Source organism: Pseudoliparis swirei, chromosome 18, assembly GCF_029220125.1.
Source record: "Pseudoliparis swirei isolate HS2019 ecotype Mariana Trench chromosome 18, NWPU_hadal_v1, whole genome shotgun sequence".
Taxonomy (NCBI): Eukaryota; Metazoa; Chordata; class Actinopteri; order Perciformes; family Liparidae; genus Pseudoliparis; species Pseudoliparis swirei.
Window position 1 is genome coordinate 27,887,009 of NC_079405.1, and position 23,803 is coordinate 27,910,811.

A 23,803-nucleotide genomic window follows, 5' to 3' on the forward strand; every position below is an offset into this window, starting at 1 on the left:
TATATATATACATATTAATAAGACTTAACGTGCCACCGTAGTCTATCTATAAGCTGCAGCGGCGAAGGTCTGAATGTGTTCATGCATTATGGATTATATGAGGTGCAAACGCGTGCAGCTGCTGAGTGGGTGTCAGTCAACAGAGACATGTGCAGGCGTAGATTTATTATTGGAGATATAAGCAGGTGTTTAGTAAATGACGTGCGTAGCTTCCTGTATTCAGTCTGAAGCTTTCTGCAGAGCGGAGAGTCGAGAGAACTGAAGGGTTAAATTAGGAGAGTTTATAGACTGCAGCGTGCATTCTATTTTTATTTTATTTCAACTTATAAAGATTGAAATGTCAAATGCCTTTTAGATCTAATGAGGGAGAAGAGGAAGATGAGGGAGATGAAGAGCACGAGGGAAGTTCTGCCTCAGTGAAACTTGAACTGAGCAAAGTTCTGAACTTCTCTTTTACAATAAAATATAACATTCATAAAAATACGTATAATCTGCCATGTTCAATATTGTTTTGAAATGATCGCACATTGTATTTATTACATTTTTATTTTTATGAATGAATTGGCTGTTTTTATGATTAAATACTATGAATATTAAGAAGGAAATATAACATTTAATTCAATATTATGAAAAAAATATATAATCTGTCATGTTCAATAATTATTTTAGATAATTGCATATTACATTTATTAAAGGGTTCAAACTATTTTTTTATGAATGAATTGGATTCCCTTTATGATTAAATGTATGAATATTAACAATGAAATATATCATTTAATACAATATTATGAAAAAAACGTATAATCTGTCATGTTCAATAATGTTTCTAGATGATGGCATATTGTATTTAGTGAAGGATTTCTTTATTTTTATGAATGAATTGGGTGCTGTTATGACTAAATGTATGAATATTAACAATAGATGCACCTGTAGGTCCCTCCAGTTGATCCAGAATGCTGCAGCTCGTGTTCTCACTAAAACTAAGAAAAGAGATCACATCACTCCTGCACTAGCTGCTCTGCACTGGCTCCCAGTAAAATCAAGAATCACTTTTAAAATTCTTCTCTTAACCTACAAAGCCTTGATTAGTGATGCACCATCATATCTTAAGGAGCTTGTAGTACCATATTGCCCCACTAGAGAGCTACGCTCACTAAATGCGGGACTACTTGTAGTTCCTAGAGTCTTAAAAAGTAGAATGGGAGCCAGAGCCTTTAGTTATCAAGCTCCTCTTCTGTGGAACCAGCTTCACCTTCAGTCCGGGAGGCAGACACAGTCACCTCGTTTAAGAGTCGACTGAAGACTTTCCTCTTTGACAGAGCTTATAGTTAGGGCCAGTGTTGGGAGCAGGGGCGGCTTGTCCATAAGGGCGATTGGGGCGACGCACTGCCTCGGGGGAAAAGAAAAAAGAAAAGAAAAAAGTTGCATTCTACCACTAGACGTCTGCTCTGCCTCTGTATGTCATTGTCCAATCAGGTAACAGTCATTCAGTCAGCCAAAAGTCGTGCTTCAAATGGCCCCGCCCCTTCTGGGGCGACTTTGGGCGAAATGAAAATCGCCCCAGACCTCTCCCATTGACTCCAATGTTAAACCCATTTTTTTCACAAAACAGAGCTCTCAATGCATTCTCTATGGCTTCCGGGAGGAGTCGCCCCTCCAGGTCTTGTCATCAGTAATCGACGTAAAAGCGTCTCAGTACGTCATACAGCTTCGACAGAGGCGTATTCAGTCAAGATGGCCGGTGCTCAGGCCAACAGCAGCGATTCAATTCTTTCTTTGAAAGAGACTCCTTTCGGTCGGCGTACCAATGAAGACACATTGGCAACAATATAATCAGAATCAGAATCAGAATCAGAATCAGTTTTATTGCCAGGAATGTTTACACAAACGAGGAATTTTTTTTGGTGGAAGGTGCAACATTTGGACATGACAAACAAACAACAATCAACACGACAGAAAGACAACAAGTAATGTGAAAGTGTTTGGGTGTGTGCTTCAAGTGGTGTGTTTTAGTTAAAAGTGTATGTTACGCGTGGCGTGTGTTTAAGTTAAAGTGCATGCAAATAAAGTGGCATGTGTGTGGAGGAGGCCTCAAGTTAAAGTGCATGTTAAAGTGACGTGTGTGGAGGAGGGAAGAAGAAGGAGGAGGGAGGAGTGGGAGGAAGAGGGAGGAGGAGGAAGAGGAAGGAGCGGGAAGAAGGAGGAGAGAGGAAGGTGGAAGAAGAGGTGGTAGTCCTGGGGGTGACAGTCAGTCAGTCCGGGTTCCATTGATGAGCCCGACTGCCGACGGGAAAAACTTTGGTGTGGCGGGTGGTCTTTGTCATGATGGACGCAGCCTCCTCCCGAGGGAGGGACTCGAACAGGAGTGTCCAGGGTGGGAGGCTCAGCGACAATCTTTCTGGCCCGCTTCAGTGACCTGGAAGTGAACAGGACCTGGAGGGAAGGCAGATTGCAGCCGATAACCCTCTCGGCCGAGCGGATGATGCTCTGCAGCTGCGCTTGTCTTTGGCTGTGGCTGCAGGGTGCCAGACGGTGATGGAGGAGCAGATGATGGACTCAACGATGGCCGTGTAGAATTGTACCATCATTCTCCCTGGCAGGTTGAATTTCCTCAGCTGCCTCAGGAAGAACATCCTCTGCTGGGCCTTCTTGGTGATGGAGCCGATGTTCAGCTCCCACTTGAGGTCCTGGGTGATGATGGAGCCCAGGAAGCGGAAGGACTCCACAGCGTCGACGGGGGAGTCACACAGGATGAGAGGGGCGGGTGGGGCTGCATTCCTCCTGAAGTCCACAACCATCTCCACTGTCTTCAGAGCGTTGAGCTCCAGGTTGTTCTGGCTGCACCAGGTCACCAGTCGGACCTCCTAGAGCAGCGGTCGCCAACACGTCGATCGCGATCGACCGGTAGATCTCGGAGACGTTCGCTGTCACTCTCCAAAATAAAATGAAAATAAAATCAGAAACACATTGTTCCTCATTCTCGAACATTTTCTAAAGTGTCTTCTGAAACGTTTTCTTCCTGACGATCGACGTCAGAAAAGATCTCCGCCTGATTTTAATGAACGCCTGTAAACGGGTTCTCTGACAGCCGTGTTGTCAGCTGTGCTCCTGAAAGAGGAACGTAGGACGACAGGTGAGGCGCAGGGGAAATGCAGAAATACCTTTATTGATAACTTCACATGTTACACAAGGTCAAAGTACAAAGACATAAAACTAAGTCATCAATAAATAAATGTTGAGATGCCTGTACCTTAGTGTAAATGTTTACGTTACGGCATTAACAAGTTGCGCCTGCGCATGCGCGACAGCCGAGATTATTGGCGACTTGCCAGGTTTTACCTCCGTGAGTTCGGCTTTTCTGGTGTTGAGCTTTTTTCTTGTCTGGTGGAGCAATCTGGTTTACTTGAAAGTAATTACAATTGCATTTATTCTATTATTTGAAAAAGCTCAGATGCAGGAGTCACAAATGGGGATCTGATATTTATTATAATTATAATTATTTAAATCTTGTTGAAAAAAATCACCAAATCAAAGACCAGGAGCTGGATTACTGACAGCAGCTCACAGACGGCCTCAGACTGGCTGTGCTTATGAACTAACTACAAGCTCACAGACAGAGTTCAGTCACAGCCGTCACACTGACTGGAGTCACATGACTTGATGGCATTGTGATGATGCTACACATAGACAGCTGTCTGAAGGTCTGTGGTTTTGGGTTAATCATTATCAAAAAAATTGCCCCCCCTGAGAATTTTTTCAGGAGCCGCCACTGGTTGGGAGTAACGCGTTACTGTAATTCCACTACTTTTAGCGGTAACGAGCATGTAACGAAGTATTTTTTTAACCCAACTAACGCAGTTACAATTACTGAAATGTAAATGAGTTCGTTACTCGCGTTACTCTCTTTTGTGAAAAATGAACACTTGCAGACAAGAAGACAAGCTAGGCTACTTTAGCTGCTTCTGATCTGACATCGCAGGACCTTGGTGGCGCAATGATGTAACGTCTCGGACGTTATGGACTGATGACACAGAGACGGGGCGACGTTATTATTCCTCACTTTATTGGGCATCCACCAACACAGTGTGTTTACATGATGCGGATTTACATGTTACAGACAGCGTGCTCCTCTCGGCTCAGCAGCTCGAACGTCAACAACAACGGTTCCCGTCAACCAACCTTAACTCCCGTTTTCCGGCAGGTTAACCCCGCCTCCCCTCTACTCTGCCAATCACAGGCCCGCCCCCTCGACCAGCATGCACGGTGCCACACTGTGATTGACAGCCACTTCACAGGGTCGCTACAATATACACCAATCGAATCAATCAATGAGCATTAAACCACATCATGGCCGACAGTGCGGATAGAAAGAGCTTTCTCTCCTGGAAGTATGGACATTACTTTTCGCTCGTCGAAATTAAAGACAAAAATGTAGTGGTGAGTTGTAAATTATGTGCAGGTGCAAAGACCCTATCCACATCTAAGAGACAGTTATTTTGTATAAAGTTAAGTATTAAAAGGGACTTTTGTACTACTGCTTGATTTGAAGGCCTGTTGCCTGTTGATTGCAATAAATAGGTCTACAACATATGTTTATTGTGTTTGACTGTTCAGTACTGTTCATGACATTAAAAAAGCAGACATAAAAGTAACTTAAAAGTTACTTTCCCTAGTAACTAATTACTTTTGATATACAGTAACTAGTAAAGTAATTAAATTACTTTTAAAAGAAGTAACTAGTAACTATAACTAATTACTAATTTTCAGTAACTTGCCCAACACTGGTTAGGGCTGAATCAGGTTCACCTGGTCCAGCCCCTTGAGATGCTGCTATAGGCTTATAGCTGCCGGGGGACGTTTAGGATGCACTGAGTACCTATCTCCTCTTTTTTCTCTCCTTAAGGATGAATTTTCATCTCTCAATCACACCTTACTAACTCTGCTTTCTCCCCGGAGTCCTTTTGACTTCACGTCTCATGGGGTCATCCGACCCTATGAGACGACATAGATCCTATCTGCCTGATGGATCATCGAGGTCTGGGTCGTGGAATTCCTGCTCCTGACTACGCCACTGTCCTGTTGAGACTCCGCCCACTGTTGAGACTCCGCCCACTCCTCCTCCCCACCGCCATCTGCCTGATGGATCGTGGAGGTCTCCATCGTGGAATATGCCTACTATGAACTATTCATACACTCTGTCACATTCATTGAATGTATTTAAACTCTAAATATGTCCTCTGTACACATTACATCTATTGCATCTGTCCATCCTGGAGAGGGATCCTCCTCTGTTGCTCTCCTGCAGGTTTCTTCCATTTTTTTCCCCCTGAAGGGTTATTTGGGAGTTTTTCCTGGTCCGATGTGAGGTTTTGGGGCAGGGATGTCTATGTGTACAGATTGTAAAGCACTCCGAGACAAATTTGTAATTTGTGAAATTGGGCTATACAAATAAACTGAATTGAATTGAATTGTAAATCAACTATTTGTATGAAATTGGTCGTTTAAAGTTATGAATTATTATTTGTCTGTGCAGGTCCCCTCAGCTCTATGAAGCCTTTAGCATCATACAATATTAAATATATATTTGGAAGGGAAAAAAACTAGAGCTAAAAGAAGAGTGAATCTATAAACACACACACACACTAAAACCTCCCATTGATTTCTCCTCCCTGCAGTCCAATAACATACATAAATATATATATATATATATGAATAAATATATATATGTATATTATATATATGTGTATATTTATATATATACATATGTATATATATATAAATATATATATATATATGTAGATCTATATATATAAATCTATATGTATCAGTATATATATACTGTATATATATATACATATATATGTATATATTTTTCGATATACATATATATGTATATATTTTTCTATATATATATAAATATAACAATGTATTTACAGATCACAGAAACTTCTGTGGATTTCTTTGAGTGTATTATATGTACAGAGTATACACATTTTTCACGTATTTCGCACATTGACATAAAATAGCAGACATTGGTTTTATTTTCTGTCTCTGAAGTTAACCGGGAGTGATGTCCGGGGCGGTCGAGCAGCGATGGGTTTGAATTGAAAAGAAGAAAAACCTCCGACACCCAAGAGGAAGAATGAAAATAGTAATAAAACCAACCGGCTGCAATCTGCCTGCTGCCGGGTTTTTCGCGGGCATCCGGTCTCGGGCCGCCGAGCTCCGGGACGACTTCCTCCCCACACACACTCGCTTATTCACCGCCCCGGTGCACATGACCCTTCTCACCACCACTCGCTATTCATACCCACCAGGGGACCGACATCCTCCAACCCAATTCTGAAAATGTTTACAAAACCGAAAACAAATTATTGATGGGGCTCCAGTAGAGAGATTGTAAAGTGAAGAAAAGAAAAAAAAATGTATGTATAATAAATGAAAGTGTGAAAGTGAGAGAGAGTGTTTCCGAGAGCACCGCGAGGCAAAGAGGAAAAGGAGGTGAAATGAGAGGAGGCGGCGATGCGGAGCCGCCTGGAGCGTCAGTCGGCCTTCAGAGAGAAGAACCGGCAGCTTCCATACAATAATCCAAAAAATGTATTTACCCCATAAAGACACGTCAAAGATTCTCACTTTGAGTATTTTGATACACAGGCAGTGCGTGTTGCGCAATAGAGAGCCAACAATGTCCCCTGCTCTTCATCGCCGAGTGTTTTTTATTCTTTACTCCTCTTCTGGTCTGTACTTAAACCCCCCAGAAAATAAATAACATTGTATTATTTCGACAGCAAACCAACGACTGCAGCAGCGAGAGTTTTGTTTTCTGAAGCGCCGCCGAGTCTGAGTCTCACGAGAAAACGTCTTCGCTTCACGAGGACGAGCGGCGGGGAAACGGCGAGTCAGCAACACGACGGCCATCTTTACTCACAGCCCAAATACCAATATATATATATTAGGGCTGTGAAACGATTAAAATTTTTAATCGGGTTAATCACAGGTTTTTGTGGATTAATCATGTCGTGTGGAGTCCGGGTTGTCGCAGCGAGAGAGGACCCAAATGCCGACAGTACGGTACAAACTATTATTTATTTCCAACAATCACAGACCAGACCAGAACAGGACGACAAACACGCGGACCAAACAGTACGAAGCCACACTGGGAATGAGACGAACAGGGTTTACATACACAGGCAAGGTGAGAGGATTGGACAACGGGGAACGAGACACAGGTGAACACAATGAGGGCGGGACCAGCAATCACACAGAAGGAAACAATCAGGACCAGGGCAGACAATCACAGGGAGACAGACGACACAAGGACTTCAAAACAAGACACAAAACTAAACACAAACTCCAGATCATGACAAATCATGATTAATCACATATTACCGATATTCTCGGTATATTTTGTGAGAACATAGAGATTGATGACAAAAGACGGATATATACATTTATACATTTTTCTATACAATGGTGCTGCAACTCAGCAGTTATTTAGCAGTTTTCTTCCATATGGAACATTAATACATCTTCATCATAAACAGAATGTTTAACCCTCCTGTTACCTTTCGGGTCAATTTGACCCCATTCAATGTTTAATGTCGGTGTTCTTTGGGGTCAATTTGACCCCAGGCTGTTTTTCACTGTGTCAAACATATAAGAAATATCAACTTTTTTATTTATTGAAAGGGCTATTTAGGTAGTCAACAAACAAACATAAAGTACCTCACACTTAAACTTGGGAAGCAATATTAATTCTAATAATTTTCTGGAGGTTTTAATTGCTGGGGTCAAATTGACCCGAGGGTAAAATATGTTAGTAAATGTAAAGGTAACAGGAGGGTTAAACAGAGCATTTTCTCTTGTTTGTCAACCATTAACTCCACCATGATACAATCTAAAGGCCTCTAGTCTTCCTCTAGCAGCTGCTGAGGCAAACTGACTGTGTGGGTTTTCTTCATGAACTGGGCCGTGATGAAAGGGACGGGGGGGACACCGCTGCAAAGCTGAAACCTCACCGGCCCGGACAGGTGGACAGATTGACAAGTGACTTTTTTTTTGCTCGGTCCGATGCGCGCGCACGGAGCTCTGTGGCGCGCGAGACGGAGATCGATAAGTGTTAACGCAACGCGAAGAGACAGAAATGACATGCTGCTGTGGAGATACGATCAACAACAGACGTTTAGTTTAATAAAGAACAAAGACGTGCTCTAGAGAACATGTCAGGGCGGGCCAATCTCTTTAATGTCATGCGATCTACCAACACTACGCCGCGATCGACTGGCAGGTCGCGATCGACGTGTTGAGACCCTGATCTACAGGAAGTAGAAGTCATCACAAGGTTTCCGGAGGTGAACCTGCGGAAGGATCATTACCGATGAACAGACCGTCTGCATGAGAGCGGACAGAGTTCAGATTGAAGTGGTGGATTGGAAGCTCATTTTGCAAGTGACTTTTTTTTCGTCCCGACGACCAACAACAGACGGATTGGAAGCTCATTCTGCGCATGCGTTAAATGCGGTAAAAAAAAAAAACTAGTTAAACCTGAAATTGAATTAACTGAGTTAACGCGTTATTTTTCACAGCACTAATATATATATGTAATAATATACCAATATATATATATATATACATATATATGTAATAATATACCAATATATATATACATATATATGTAATAATATACCAATATACCGATATACCAATGTACCGATACAACAATATACATATATATATATGTGTATATATACCAATAAACCAATATTCCATATGTGTGTGTGTGCGCGTGTGTTTGCTTGTGTGCGTGCATGTGTGGATGTGTACATGTGTGCACGTGTGTGTGTGTCTGTGCATGCATGTGTGTGCATGTTTGCATGTGTGTGTGAGTGTGTGTCAATGTGCCTGTGTGTCTGTGTGTGTGTGTGTGTCTGTGTGTGTCACTGTGTGTTTATGTGTGTGTGCGTATGTGTGTGTGTGTGTGTGTGTGTGTGTGTGTGTGTGTGTGAATGTGTGTGTGTGTATGCATGTGTGCGTGTGTGAATGTGTGTGTATGTGTGCATGTGTGCGTGTGTGTGTATGTGTGTGTGTATGTGTGTGTGTATGTATGTGTGTATGTGTGTGTATGTGTGTGTATATGTGTGTATGTGTGTGTGTGTGTGTGTATATGTGTGTATGTATATGTGTGTGTGTATGTGTATGTGTATATGTGTGTGTGTATGTGTGTATGTGTGTATGTGTGTATGTGTGTATGTGTATGTGTATGTGTGTGTGTGTGTGTGTATGTGTGTGTGTGTATGTGTGTATATGTGTGTGTGTGTATGTGTAGGAGACTCACCTGCAGGATGGGGAACAGGAGGCCGACGGCGAAGTTGGACATCCAGTTCACGACGCCGGCGACCATGAAGGCGGCCGGCCGGGACGCCTGCTCGAACAACTCGCCGGTCAACACGAAGGGGACGCCGCCTGGAGGGGGAGGAGCCACGGTGTTACCATGACAACAACAACAACGACAGGAAGTGATGCGCTTACGAACCCCAGGAAGTGACCACAGATTGAACATTATGACATCATAATCTAGTTATAAGCATTATAATCATTATTCATAACTTTTTATGACGCATTATATTCAGTGTTGACATTATAATGTGATTATAAGTAACTCTCAAGTGAAGTGAAAATATATCATTAAATATATTCAATAATAATTTCTTTACTTTACAAAAAAAACAGTCACTTCTAATAATTTTTATAGAAATATGTTAAAATTATGAAGTTTATAATGTTAACTTATAATAAAACAATTGATGTGTTATAATTATAATATTTATAAGTGCTATTAAGTGTTAAGCTCATTCTAACCCACGAGTTGTTTGTAATGCATTAGCTTAATACACAATCACAATAATGTACAATTATAACTAAAATATATCTCCATCAAACTTCCCCACTTGATAACTTACATTGTAATCTAATTTATTGATTAATAAATTAGATTCAATCTAAATCTAAAGCCGACTGTTGGGAAATTTAGGGTGAAAATAAACACCTAAAAGTGTATTTTATGAAGTTTTCTTTCCACTCTTCTGAAAAGAAAACATAATTATTAAAACCTTGACATACTACAACAATATAAATATATTGTAATATTGTAGGAAGTCATAAATTCCTCGGGCCTCTCCCCCCGGAGTGCGATGTGCATCCGGCATTTCCAAAACTTCCGAGAGCAGATGTTGACATTTGGATGTTTTGGTGGTGATGACATCACAGATGTAATAATATTAATCCGTCCTGACGACCGGAGACGGTGGAGGAAAAAGAGTTTAAAGAGATTCATGTCCTCCTCCCTGTAAAGTTGTTTTGGGAAGTTTCCTTTTGATGATCACCAATAAGCCAATAATAATAAGAATAAACTTTTATGTGATTTCAACGGGTTATTTAGTTAGAGTTTGGCTTGATGGAGAATATCTAACTTTAATAAATACAAACGAAACAAACAGGAAACTTCACAGGAAGAGATTCAGTCTGTCGCCACGGCAACCGGACGGATCCGCTTATCTTGTATACATTAGTGTGTGAGTGTGTTGTGAGTGTGTGTGTGTGTTGTGAGTGTGTGTGAGTGTGTCTGTGTGGGTGTGTCTGTGTGTGAGTGTGTGTGTTGTGAGTGTGTGTGAATGTGTGTTGTTAGTGCGTGTGTTGTGAGTGTGTGTGTCTGTGTGTCTATGTGTCTGGGTGTGTGTGTGTGTGTGTTGTGAGTGTGTCTGTGTGTGTGTTGTGAGTGTGTGTGTGTTGTGAGTGTGTGTGTGTGTGTTGTGAGTGTGTCTCTATGGCAGTTTCAGGTGAAGTGGAGCGCGGAGAGAGAGAATAAGAAGAAATAAAAAGAGGAGAGAGAACTCAATCAGTGATGTGAGTCGGTGTGTGTGTGTGTGTGTGTGTGTGTGTGTGTGTGCGTGCGTGCGTGAGTATGTGTGTGTGTGTGTGTGTGTGTTTCTTACCTGGCCCGGAGCAGAAGGACGCGATCACCGCCAGGATGCAGGCGTAGCTGAGGTAAGGCATCCATGACCGGCTGTCCTGATAACAGAGGGATGAGCGGAATAGTTATGAGAGAAGACGAATACATCAGGAATTTATATTTATCTTCCTAGATTTCATTCAGCATCGACAAATAAATCCAATTAAATGCAATCCACACATTAGTGAATTACATTTGTTATATAACAGTTGGAATATTCATGTGGAAATCTGGTCAGCACTGAACTCATTGAGCAGCATTATTATGGCTCGTATTAACTACTTTTAATGGTTTTTATTACTTATTTTAATGGTTTTTATTACTTATTTTTAATAGTACATATTACTTACGTCATATTACTTAGTTTTAATGGTTTTTAATACTTACTTTTAATATGTCTTACTTACTTGTATTAGTATATTTTACTTACTTTTAATGATTTTTAATATTGATTTTTAATGTTTTTTATTACTTACTTTTAAAAATATGTATTACTTTTATTCGTATATATTACTTACTTTTAATGGTTTTTAATATTTATTTTTTATGTTTTCTATTACTTACTTTTAATAGTATGTATTATTTACTTTAATTAGTATATATTACTTACTTTTAATGGTTTTTAATATTTATTTTGTATGTTTTTTATTACTTACTTTTAATAGTACGTATTATTTACTTTTAATTGTTTTTAATACTTACCTTTAATGGCTTTTATTACTTAAATGTAATGGTATACATTACTCGGAAATGTGGAGAAATATTAATCAAATATATAATTTCCTTGCAGAAATGTACAGTGTAATAATGTAATGAAGTCATTGTTTAGGGTGACTGTGGGTCAGTTGTTAGCAGGTCCGTCTTTTGATCTGGGGGTTGTCGGTTCAATCCCCGCCCTAGTCCATGTGTCCTTGAGCAAGACACTAAACCCTGAGTCGCTCCCTGTATCTGTGTCGACCTCCTTCCTGTTGGAGACGCACCTGTAACGAGGGCAGTGGAGGAGGCGGAGCTCACCTGGAACTTGAGGAACACCGTGAGCAGGCTGTAGAAGACGGCCATGGCCGAGAAGCCGAAGATGAGGAGCGGCTTCCTCCCGATCCGTTCGATCACTAAACCCTGAGGAGACGACAGAGGAGACGACAGAGGAGACGAGATCAGAGGCGAGATCAGAGGACGGACGGTCAGTGATCTTTGTTCCCGGGACGTCTCTCTCACTGAAACGACCTGACTGTTGGGCAACAGGTGGAATATTCATGTGGAAATCTGGTCAGCACTGAACTCATTGAGCAACATTATTATGGCTCATATTACCTACTTTGCATTGTTTTATTACTTATTTTAAAGGGTTTTTAATACTTATGTTTAATGTTTTTTAATACTTACTTTTAATTGTTTTTAATACTTACTTGTAATGGTTTTTATTACTTACTTTTAATTTTTTTAATACTTACTTTTAATGGTTTTTATTACTTACTTGTAATTGTTTTTAATACTTACTTCTGATGGTTTTTATTACCTAATTTTATAGTATATGTTTTAAGTAACATGTGAAATATATAAATAAATGAAAAGTAGCTCCACAATTACCAGCTGCAATATTAAAGTAATTAACAGATAATTTCCAATTTAATCCACTTCATTCGTCTGTTACCATGCAGATTCAGATTAATGATACGAAATATAATCAATAAATTGATAATTACATTATATCAATAAGGATTAATTGTTCCCAATACCCAGTCGTTTTATAATAGATTTTGTTGTTAAGTAATATTTGAAATATATAAATAAATGAAAAGTAGCTCCACAATTACCAGCTGCAATATTAAAGTAATAAACAGATCATTTTCAATTAAATCCAATAGTAAAATGTTATTCTCAAATGGTCCATTCTGCATAAGTGGTACATTAATTGTAAGTATATTTTGATGCTAATACTTTTGGACTTTTTACTAAAGTTCCAGCTTATTCTGCCAGTTGTTAAACATTCTGGTTAAAAGAATAAAAATGCAATAAAAATGGAATAAAAACAAACACAAAATAAGTTGATGAAAACATGTGTATTGTTTTGCAAAAAATATTCTTTCTTAATATTCCACACTCATCGATACAGCCAATACCCCACAGAAAGGACCCACAATGCACCGGTATTTCTACGACCAATCAGAGGGTCCGGGTCTCTTTTAAATAAACTTCCATGTTAACGTACATATTCCACTTGTAATATACATTCAGTCGCTTTTAAAAACACATTTCCAAATGATTTTACTTCATGTTTTTTAGGATTTACCTTAATTTCCCTTCAGGCCAACACAAACGTCGACGTGGTGTCTTCTGGGTACTCCGAAAAACAATTATCACTAAACCACAAATATGAATGAAAACACAAGTAATCTTCTCTGAGACTCTTTTATACCCGGAGCTTTCTTCCCTTTCCTTTGGAATATGAACATCACATGTTTGTGTGTGAGGCATAACTGGTGGAATAAGGTCAGAGCTGCAGCTAAATGCAGAGTGTCTTAAGAAAAGAATATCCCAGGATTCGGGGATTTTAAAACCTCCATTTTGAAAATGTTTGCCACGAAAAATGAAAGAAAAGTCAAATTTTTATGATACGGTCCCGAAACTCGAGGAAATCTAATTAATCTTCCTCGCCAGATGTACGTGAACAGGAGGCGAATACAAACGGTGTCTGTTCAGAAAAAGCAATTAAATATCACCACAGGTCTGTGAATTAAATCAATAAAATAAAGACGTCTAGAGCTGAGCTTCATCCCGGAGGACGCGCTGCCTCTCCGTGTTCACGTCGTCCTGAGGGTGACACGATGTGACGCCCACAAGGCGAGGCCGCACTGGGACTCGGCTCACCTCATGGGTGCTGCTGCACGGGGAGTTTTATTCTAGATTTTTATTTTTTATTTCTTGATTTTGTTGTTGTTGTTGTTGTTGACACGCCCACGTATTCATAACTCTTAATAACTGGGACGTATTTACATATCGGAGGATGACGTACGTCATATCGGAGGATACCTCGTGTTTATAAATGCAGCCTGATGATTGGAGGATTCAAAGCGTCAACACTCACCGAGATGATGGCGGCCAGCGTCTCGATGGCGCCGGTGCTCAGCGTGATGTAGGGGAGGAGGTCCTCGTCAAAGCCCGCCTCCCGAAGAATCCCACTGGTGTAGTACCAGATCTATGAAAAGTAATAGGCATATAATATATACACACACATATATATATATAAATAAATATATATATAATATATATATAAATATATACATAAATATATATATAGATAAATATATATATATATATGTATATATACATATATATATATATATATATATATATATTTATATAAATAATATTTATATATATATTTATATATATTTATTATATATATATATATATATATATATATAAATATATATTTTTATTTATTTATTTATATATAAATATATATATATATATACAGGACTGTCTCAGACAATTAGAATATTGTGATGAAGTTCTTTATTTTCTGTAATGCAATTCAAAAAACAAAAATGTCATGCATTCTGGATTCATTACAAATCAACTGAAATATTGCTAGCCTTTTATTCTTTTAATATTGCTGATTATGGCTTACAGCTTAAGAAAACTCAAATATCCTATCTCTAAATATTAGAATATCATGAAAAAGTATACTAGTAGGGTATTAAACAAATCACTTGAATTGTCTAATTAACTCGAAACACCTGCAAGGGTTTCCTGAGCCTTGACAAACATTCAGCTGTTATAAATCTTTTTTTTTACTTGGTCTGAGGAAATATTAAAATTTTATGAGATAGGATTTTAGAGTTTTCTTAAGCTGTAAGCCATAATCAGCAATATTAAAAGAATAAAAGGCTTGCAATATTTCAGTTGATTTGTAATGAATCCAGAATGCATGACATTTTTGTTTTTTTAATTGCATTACAGAAAATAAAGAACTTTATCACAATATTCTAATTTTCTGAGACAGTCCTGTATATAGGCTGTTTTTGATGGACTGAAGCTCTGATTGATGCCGCCAGATTGTTTGCGGGACTATTTCTGAGCTGTCAGCTTCATTGCAACATCACCGAGTCCGTCTCAACCTATAATATAATATATATAAATATATTTATATCACATTTACTGGAGTCAATTGACAGGTGTGATGGGGAATCACAATCAAGACCTCCAGAGTCATCTAAATAACATTCCTGTGAAATGTAAATGTTTGTAGATTCAGTTGTGATCTTTCTGTATGATAATTCAGACGGCCTTAGGTTTAATGTAATAATAAAATCCATCAACATATCAAATGTGAAAATGTGACTATTATTCTCTGTGATGGCCGTTCTGAATATGAATTTTTGTTTCCCAAAAAAATAAGAATATGCAGAATGTGTTTTTAAAAATATAACCTTTGCAAATTAAATCGAAAAGAAAACATCTAAAAGAGACAACACATATGGGGGGTCACAGCTGTGCATATAGAGACACGTTGGGGTTTGGGGGGTGGGGGCTACTACACCTGCTCCACTCACAAGCTTTTGTTCCTGATGGGACTTTTTAGGAGGGAACACGTGTCTGCTGAAGGTTCGTCGAGAACAGCTGCTTATGGGACAGTCTGCCCCGTGTGCTAATGTGTTCAACTTGTTTTGCTTTCCCTCAAATGGCCAAAAGCAAATGTTCTCTTCAAAGTGTTGACTGAAATAAAACTCTTCCTAAAATAAAACTCTTCCTGAATGCATAGTGAGTTCTGCACGCTCTGCACCAATCTGCTCCCCGGGGGCCAAAGCTTGATTGACAATTTCCAGATGTGATGAGGCGTAACGGAGCGTCCTCCCAAAAAAAGTCTGATGCTGACACGCAGCGTGAATGTCACGGATTGGCCTTGAATAAATAATAATAATCCTAAATACGACGCACTGGGACAGTCTAAAGAACGAGACTCCACCGAGAGTCTGAGGAAATTGAAAGTGCGTCTTACGGCGTTGAGGCCGCACAGCTGGTAGCACGCCATGCTGATGACGATGGTGATGAGCTGCCATCGAACCGCCGGGTTCCTCATCAGCTGCAGCACCGAGACCGTGTGCAGGTTGTCCTGAGCCCGGGCCTCGGCGTGGACCTCCTCCAGCTCCTGGGACACGTCCGTCTTCCCCAGAAACCTCTGGAAGGCTGAGACACACACACACACACACACACACACACAAAGATATTGTCTTAAAAAGCTTTTTATGGGGACATCCTAGAAAACAGAATGGAGCGAGTCTCGCCACTGTTGTGAAGCTCGTGGGAGGGGTTTCCTCGTGGGGACCTCATTTTAGGGTCCCCATGGGTCTGTGTGTAGTCAGGTCGAAGTCCCCACCGGGATAGAAGTACAAGAGCACACACACACAGATCTTGTCTTGAAAAGCTTTTTATGGGGACTTCCTAGAAAACAGCATGGGGCGTGTCTAGTTACTGTTGTGAAGCTCGCGGGAGGGGTTTCCCCGTGGGGACCTCATTTTAAGGTCCCCATGGGTCTGTGTGTAGTCATGTCTAAGTCCTCACTGGGATAGAAGTACAAGAGCATGCACACACACACACATACACAGATTTAAAACCATCATGCTGAGATCAAAGCGGATTAGGGTGCGTAGCCTGTGGAGTGGATACATGTGTAAACAACACACGCTCACTCAGACTGATCTGGAGTCAGTTGTCTATAGGTTTATTACGTGTCTGTGGGTATAAATCTGTCTTTTGAGGTTTTTTGGGCTCTTTTTGGACTCCATATAGTAAGTATTGGGTAATGAATGAAGTCTCAATGTTAATCACATCCCAGGTCGGTGTTTAAATTAGATTTTTTTTAAATTGAATTATGAGTATTAGATTAGCCCCAGTAGGTGGTGTGCATATTAAAAGTACCTAGTGGAGACCTTGACTTCTCGAGGTGGAGAATTCTTATGAGAGAAAAATAAAGCAGAAGTTTTAAATAACTTTATTGATGAATACGCTTTCAAGCCGAAAACATATTTGCTGTTTTTTAACTTCACTTCTCATCAAAGCTTCTGTGCGGCGTTATTTTTATGTTTTGATGCGAGTCCCAGTTTTGTGTATAAGCATTTTGATTTTTTTTCTATATTCATAAAGATTTTAATGAAGTCGCATTCAACACATTTGTCCCAATGACACCCGACAGTGACACTCGCAGTCAAAACGCTTCCTGCATAATTTTACATTTTACTGCAGTGCAGATGAAACTCAGCCCTCTCAATCACATCGATTTTTGAAGTAACACAAAATCATCTCCATTGTTCATGGACTCGGATATCCTAAAGATCACATTATGGCAAACAATTGACCTCCATTAAAACCCTCTGCCCTACTTGTTGCGCAACACCTTCACACATTCACGTCATGTACGAGTCTAAGCTATGAGGTGCATGTTTTTTTATTTCATTCAAGAGGAATAAAAACATAAATACAGACATGTTTCATATCTGTGTCTGCAGCTGGAGGTCTATTAGCCTTCCTCTGTGGTCATGGGCTAAAGACATGACCCAGAATAGCACATATTGGGTCTGACTAACACCTGGTCTGAGGTATCCCGGCTGGCGTAAGCCACAAAGACATTAATCCATATTTAAAGAATTTAAAAAGTCAGACAAGAGAAGAAAAAATCATCCAAAAGTGACCCAACAATGAATAAATTGCCTGCCATATGAGCTCTGACTTCTACATAATTATCATAGAGATTAATATGTACGTGAGTCTATCCCTGCTGACAGAAGCCATGGAGACCTGTTTTAAAATCCAGACTCACGCTGTCACGCCGTCACGCTGTCGGTGGCATGACGCGACACATCGATGCGTAGAAACCTTTTCATTGTTTCCCCGGCGGGGCGCCGTCACACAGCACCGTTGAGATCTGAGCTCTCCAACGCACAACGGCTTGATTGACAGGTCGCTTTAGAACACGCACGATGCATGATTACTGCAGTAACAACTTTTTGAAAAAGCTGCATTCTCTCTCCTGACCACCAGGAGGCGACTCCTCTGGTTGTATAGAAGTATATGCTTCATGAGTCTGATGTCTCTGAAACTGCAAAAGAGCAAAACAATAAATGAAACGGACGGATTCCAACTGCAGGTCAGAGACCAGTGACCTTGGTATCCGACCTTCAAGGGGAAACCTCACGCCACATCGTGGCTCCTCCAGAAATACAGTGAATACTAAACCTCCGTCAGTAGACACAACTATCTGATCTTCAGCAAGTGGAAGCCGTGCCGCTGTGTGACAGGAGACCAAGACACCAAAAGCTCAGCTCCTGACTCAACTGACTCAAGGTCGTAATTATTTATTTGTTGCGAATACAAACAAAGACAGATGGCGAGAAACCAGAGGGAGCTGAAAGACAAGTGCTCCATCACGACGGGAGCAAAGCACCAACCTTCAACTGCAAGTAAGTCTACGCTTCATGTGTTAAAGCTGCATTCTCTCTCCTGACCACCAGGGGGCGACTCCTCTGGTTATATAGAAGTAAATGTTTCATGTGTTAAAGCTGCATTCTCTCTCCTGACCACCAGGGGTCCTTCACTGTCCGCTCATGGAAGCCGCACTACCGTTGAGTTATGGTGACACGTAACCGTAGCAACTCAAATCATTTTGTGAAATTGTCATACACCTTATGGTTATTACGGCATAGCACACACAACATGAGATCATTCAGTGTGGCTTAGTTAGATAAACATCCTTAATTCTGCTTGATCATTCCAGAACGAGAGTTTCCTCTGGCGGCAGCAGACGTCTGAACGTTGCAAACGGCTAAAAACTATAAAGTCGGCATATTTCTGAAGAGAATACGGACGTAACACACTGAGGAGCTCGGCAGGAGTCGGTTCTCAAATCTGCCTCCAGCGAAGTTTGTGTTTATTCACGAACATCAAAACTATCGGATTCATAATCATCATTATTCTGGCCGACTGGGCCTCCTCTCAGGACTGTGGGGGCGTGTCCTACTTCCGCGCCGCCGAGGGCGAGACGACCTACGCCGTCATCGCTATTATCCGGTGACCTGGCATGAGCCACAGACTCACAGCGAGGTCGCGTCGCGTTCCCTTTTCCGATCGATATATCTTATCTCATCGTTTGTGCGATGAGATAAAATAAGATGTGTTTTATTCTCTTACGGGAAACGGGTCCCGTGCTGCATCACACGCATGTACCAGAATAATAGAATAATAAAACAAACTGGTGCGATCAACGCAGATAAGAAATAGTCACAATATATTGGTCCCCCATAAAATGTCTTTCTTTTACCGATTAAGCCGGCAGAAACACCTGGAAGATGCGTTGCACGCATATTTCATATTAATTTAGAACATTTCCTCCCTGTGACCTTCAGTAACCCAGGGGTCGGCGTCATGGCCGACCTCAAAGGACTGAAGCGTATAAACGTATAAACTCCTATCGTGAAATAACTCTCTTTGCATTTGATTATTGTTCATTTGAGTGTAGAAATATTGTAACATAAGAAAATGTCACTAATATTATGACAGAAATCCATTTTATTCAAAACCTTCAAAATAAAAGCACCGGATATTGTTCTTACATTTCATTCAAGCAAAGGTGATCGTGTGTCTTTCAAGCCATAAAATGACGCGGCGGGCCAAATGTGTTTGACACCTGTGGAGTGAGACGTGCACCCCTGGACCGATGGAGTACCGTAACCATGGTGACGTACCGTAACCAGGGCGACGTAGCAACGCTCAAACAGAATCGCGAGTTTACGATAAACTCCATGAAAAGAGATTCTCCGTGACCAGATTGTGATCTCTGGGCTTGAATATCTTCTCCTACGCGTCCCTCATATTCTCGATGAGCTGGTGACATCACAGCGGCCCACACAGCTTCCATTGAGTTGTTCACGGTGGTCAAATATTCTTCAATAAGGTCTTTTAGGTCGTCTCTTAACCTTGTTTAGCAACGTGAATCAGTTCCTTTTGTGGAGGTTTTAGCTCCAATCAGTCCTTATTTATGAAAGCTTTCTCCCCATAATGCATCACTTTCATATAAGGAGCCTTTCATCATCCTACACAGAGAAAGTCTCAGTTATAAAAGCCTCAGTTCAAAGATGCAAAGCATTCAACATTAAACCGTCGTTTTAGAACTACTAAATGAATACATTGCAACGTTTTGACAGTAATAAAAAGCACTATACCTCAGCTACAGAGCGGTGCAAGGAGCAACAACGGCTGATTGGAAGACTGTTATATATTGCACGAAAGACTCTCCTTAAATTCTGTATGTCTAAAGATTTTGGAAGTCCTCCCTTTGGAAAAGTTGACCCACACCCTCCATGACAACGTCAAAGGATTTGTCAAAATATGGAAACCGGTCTTAGACGTGGTGAACCCCTCCGGGGTGGACTTTCCCGTGCCAGATTTAAAACACTGGTACCGATGCTGACTTGATTTGATGATGTAATCTTAAAGATGTCCTGATGTCCGATTGGTGATGTGTGAATGTGTTATTTGCTGTGGCTTTCCTAATTGTTTTGTATCTATGTTTTGGTCTTTTTTGTTGTTTTTTACCCCAATTGGCACCCAAACTGTCTATAACATTATAATAAACATGAGCAAATATATCGAAGTTGTACATCAAATTAAAGAAGACAACATGGGCTACAAGTATCCATGAGCCATTTCAACACAACTCAAACACCAACTGAAATTAAAATGAAAACATCCTAATCAGGATTTTGTCAGGAGTCGGCCCATTCAGAACGTTTCCGGAGCGAGCGACATGTAGCTTCGTGCTATCGTAAAAAAAAGATGTTAGAAAGCAAGAGGACTTCACACAGATTCTAAATATCTTTACAGAATCCTTCTGCACCAAAGCATCACGGAGACATGAGCCAAAGAACACAGAAATATGAATCGCTTCATCGCTTTACAGCCAGCAAATTCAACTTACTTTTGTTCTTGAGAAGAAGAAAAAAAGATTCCAGCTGGCATGACTTGTGTGTGCATCTGTGTGTGTGTGTGTGTGTGTGTCTGTGTGTGTGTGTGTGAGTGTGTGTGTGTGTGCGGCAGTGCAGACAATGAGTTATCCACAAGGTCACGCCTGCGGGCATCTCCTTCCCTTAAACGGCAGCGTTTAGGAGGCTGCTGACTCCGCCCCTTTTCCCACCGTCTCTGCGGCTGGCGGCGAGCCAGACCATAATAATGCACGCTCAGCACAACGTAAGCAACAGCGGCGAGGAAGACTCGGGCTCGCCTCCGGAGGGACGGACACGTGTTTGCGTTCAGTTTTTTTTTTTTAAAGTATTTATTTGAAGGATTCTGTGGTTTTGTTGTTTCTGTGATTATTGAATTAAAGTATTTCTGTGTTTTTATGCCCGTTTGTTTGTAAACATGGCGGCGGCCTGGAGGGGGAGGAGCTTGGCTCACCTCTCTGGGCTCCGGCCTCGTCCTTCCTCTCCATCAGCAGGTAGCGGGGGCTCTCGGGGAGGAAGGGCAGCACGCACAGCTGCAGCGCCGCCGGCAACGCCAGGAAGGAGAACAGGAAGCTCCACCTGGCTTCCTGCAGGCAGAGACACAGGTAAACAAGGGCTGAGGGAAACGTCAACAGGTAAACAAGGGCTGAGGGAAACATCAACAGGTAAACAAGGGCTGAGGAGAGGTCGAGATTTATGAGACACAGGTCACCACCTTCAGGTCAGGTCACCACCTTCAGGTCACCACCTTTAGGTCACCACCTTCAGGTCAGGTCACCACCTCCAGGTCAGGTCACCACCTCCAGGTCACCACCTTCAGGTCAGGTCACCACCTCCAGGTCAGGTCACCACCTTTAGGTCACCACCTCCAGGTCACCACCTTCAGGTCAGGTCACCACCTTTAGGTCACCACCTCCAGGTCACCACCTTCAGGTCACCACCTTTAGGTCACCACCTCCAGGTCACCACCTTCAGGTCAGGTCACCACCTTCAGGTCACCACCTTCAGGTCACCACCTTCAGGTCAGGTCACCACCTCCAGGTCAGGTCACCACCTTTAGGTCACCACCTTCAGGTCACCACCTCCAGGTCACCATCTTTAGGTCACCACCTTCAGGTCACCACCTCCAGGTCAGGTCACCACCTCCAGGTCACCATCTTTAGGTCAGGTCACCACCTCCAGGTCAGGTCACCACCTCCAGGTCACCATCTTTAGGTCACCACCTTCAGGTCACCACCTCCAGGTCAGGTCACCACCTCCAGGTCAGGTCACCACCTCCAGGTCACCATCTTTAGGTCACCACCTTCAGGTCACCAGCTTCAGGTCAGGTCACCACCTCCAGGTCAGGTCACCATCTTCAGGTCACCACCTCCAGGTCAGGTCACCACCTCCAGGTCACCATCTTTAGGTCACCACCTTCAGGTCACCACCTCCAGGTCACCATCTTTAGGTCACCACCTTCAGGTCACCACCTCCAGGTCACCATCTTTAGGTCACCACCTTCAGGTCACCACCTCCAGGTCACCATCTTTAGGTCACCACCTCAGGTCACCACCTCCAGGTCACCATCTTTAGGTCACCACCTTCAGGTCACCACCTCCAGGTCACCATCTTTAGGTCACCACCTTCAGGTCACCACCTCCAGGTCACCATCTTTAGGTCACCACCTCCAGGTCACCACCTCCAGGTCACCATCTTTAGGTCACCACCTCCAGGTCACCATCTTTAGGTCACCACCTCCAGGTCACCACCTCCAGGTCACCATCATTAGGTCACCACCTCCAGGTCACCACCTTTAGGTCGCCACCTTCAGGTCACCACCTCCAGGTCACCACCTCCAGGTCACCATCTTTAGGTCACCACCTCCAGGTCACCACCTTCAGGTCACCACCTTTAGGTCACCACCTCCAGGTCACCACCTCCAGGTCACCACCTTCAGGTCACCACCTCCAGGTCAGGTCACCACCTTTAGGTCACCACCTCCAGGTCACCATCATTAGGTCACCACCTCCAGGTCACCACCTTTAGGTCACCACCTCCAGGTCACCACCTCCAGGTCACCATCTTTAGGTCACCACCTCCAGGTCAGGTCACCATCTTTAGGTCACCACCTCCAGGTCAGGTCACCACCTCCAGGTCACCACCTCCAGGTCACCACCTTTAGGTCACCACCTCCAGGTCACCATCTTTAGGTCACCACCTCCAGGTCACCATCTTTAGGTCGCCACCTTCAGGTCACCACCTCCAGGTCACCACCTTCAGGTCACCACCTTTAGGCCGCCACCTTCAGGTCACCACCTTTAGGTCACCACCTCCAGGTCAGGTCACCACCTTCAGGTCACCACCTCCAGGTCGCCACCTTCAGGTCACCACCTCCAGGTCACCACCTTCAGGTCACCACCTCCAGGTCAGGTCACCACCTTCAGGTCACCACCTCCAGGTCAGGTCACCACCTTCAGGTCACCACCTCCAGGTCGCCACCTTCAGGTCACCACCTTCAGGTCACCACCTCCAGGTCACCACCTCCAGGTCACCATCTTTAGGTCACCACCTCCAGGTCAGGTCACCACCTCCAGGTCACCACCTTCAGGTCACCACCTCCAGGTCGCCACCTTCAGGTCACCACCTCCAGGTCACCACCTCCAGGTCACCATCTTTAGGTCACCACCTCCAGGTCAGGTCACCACCTTCAGGTCACCACCTCCAGGTCACCACCTTCAGGTCACCACCTTCAGGTCACCACCTCCAGGTCACCACCTCCAGGTCACCATCTTTAGGTCACCACCTTCAGGTCACCACC

The 23,803-nt window shown here is 42.3% G+C and overlaps 1 protein-coding gene across 8 annotated transcripts in view; it reads right to left on the reverse strand.

Annotated features, from left to right (window-relative positions):
* The window catches only part of slc2a9l2 (solute carrier family 2 member 9, like 2), an 81,382-nt gene that overhangs the window by 15,457 nt on the left and 42,122 nt on the right, over window positions 1-23,803 (reverse strand). For 6 of the 8 annotated variants that reach the window (XM_056436956.1, XM_056436952.1, XM_056436950.1 and 3 more), the window contains 6 exons: window positions 21,458-21,590; window positions 16,011-16,198; window positions 14,094-14,204; window positions 12,023-12,124; window positions 10,992-11,067; window positions 9,335-9,462 (listed from right to left, as the gene is read on the reverse strand). In XM_056436956.1, the coding sequence (XP_056292931.1) occupies window positions 9,335-9,462; window positions 10,992-11,067; window positions 12,023-12,124; window positions 14,094-14,204; window positions 16,011-16,198; window positions 21,458-21,590 (738 nt within the window). Of the gene's footprint in view, window positions 1-2,400; window positions 2,933-8,245; window positions 8,358-9,334; window positions 9,463-10,991; window positions 11,068-12,022; window positions 12,125-14,093; window positions 14,205-16,010; window positions 16,199-21,457; window positions 21,591-23,803 lie in introns of those variants that run through there. The other 2 variants (XM_056436954.1, XM_056436955.1) reach the window with 2 other exon arrangements.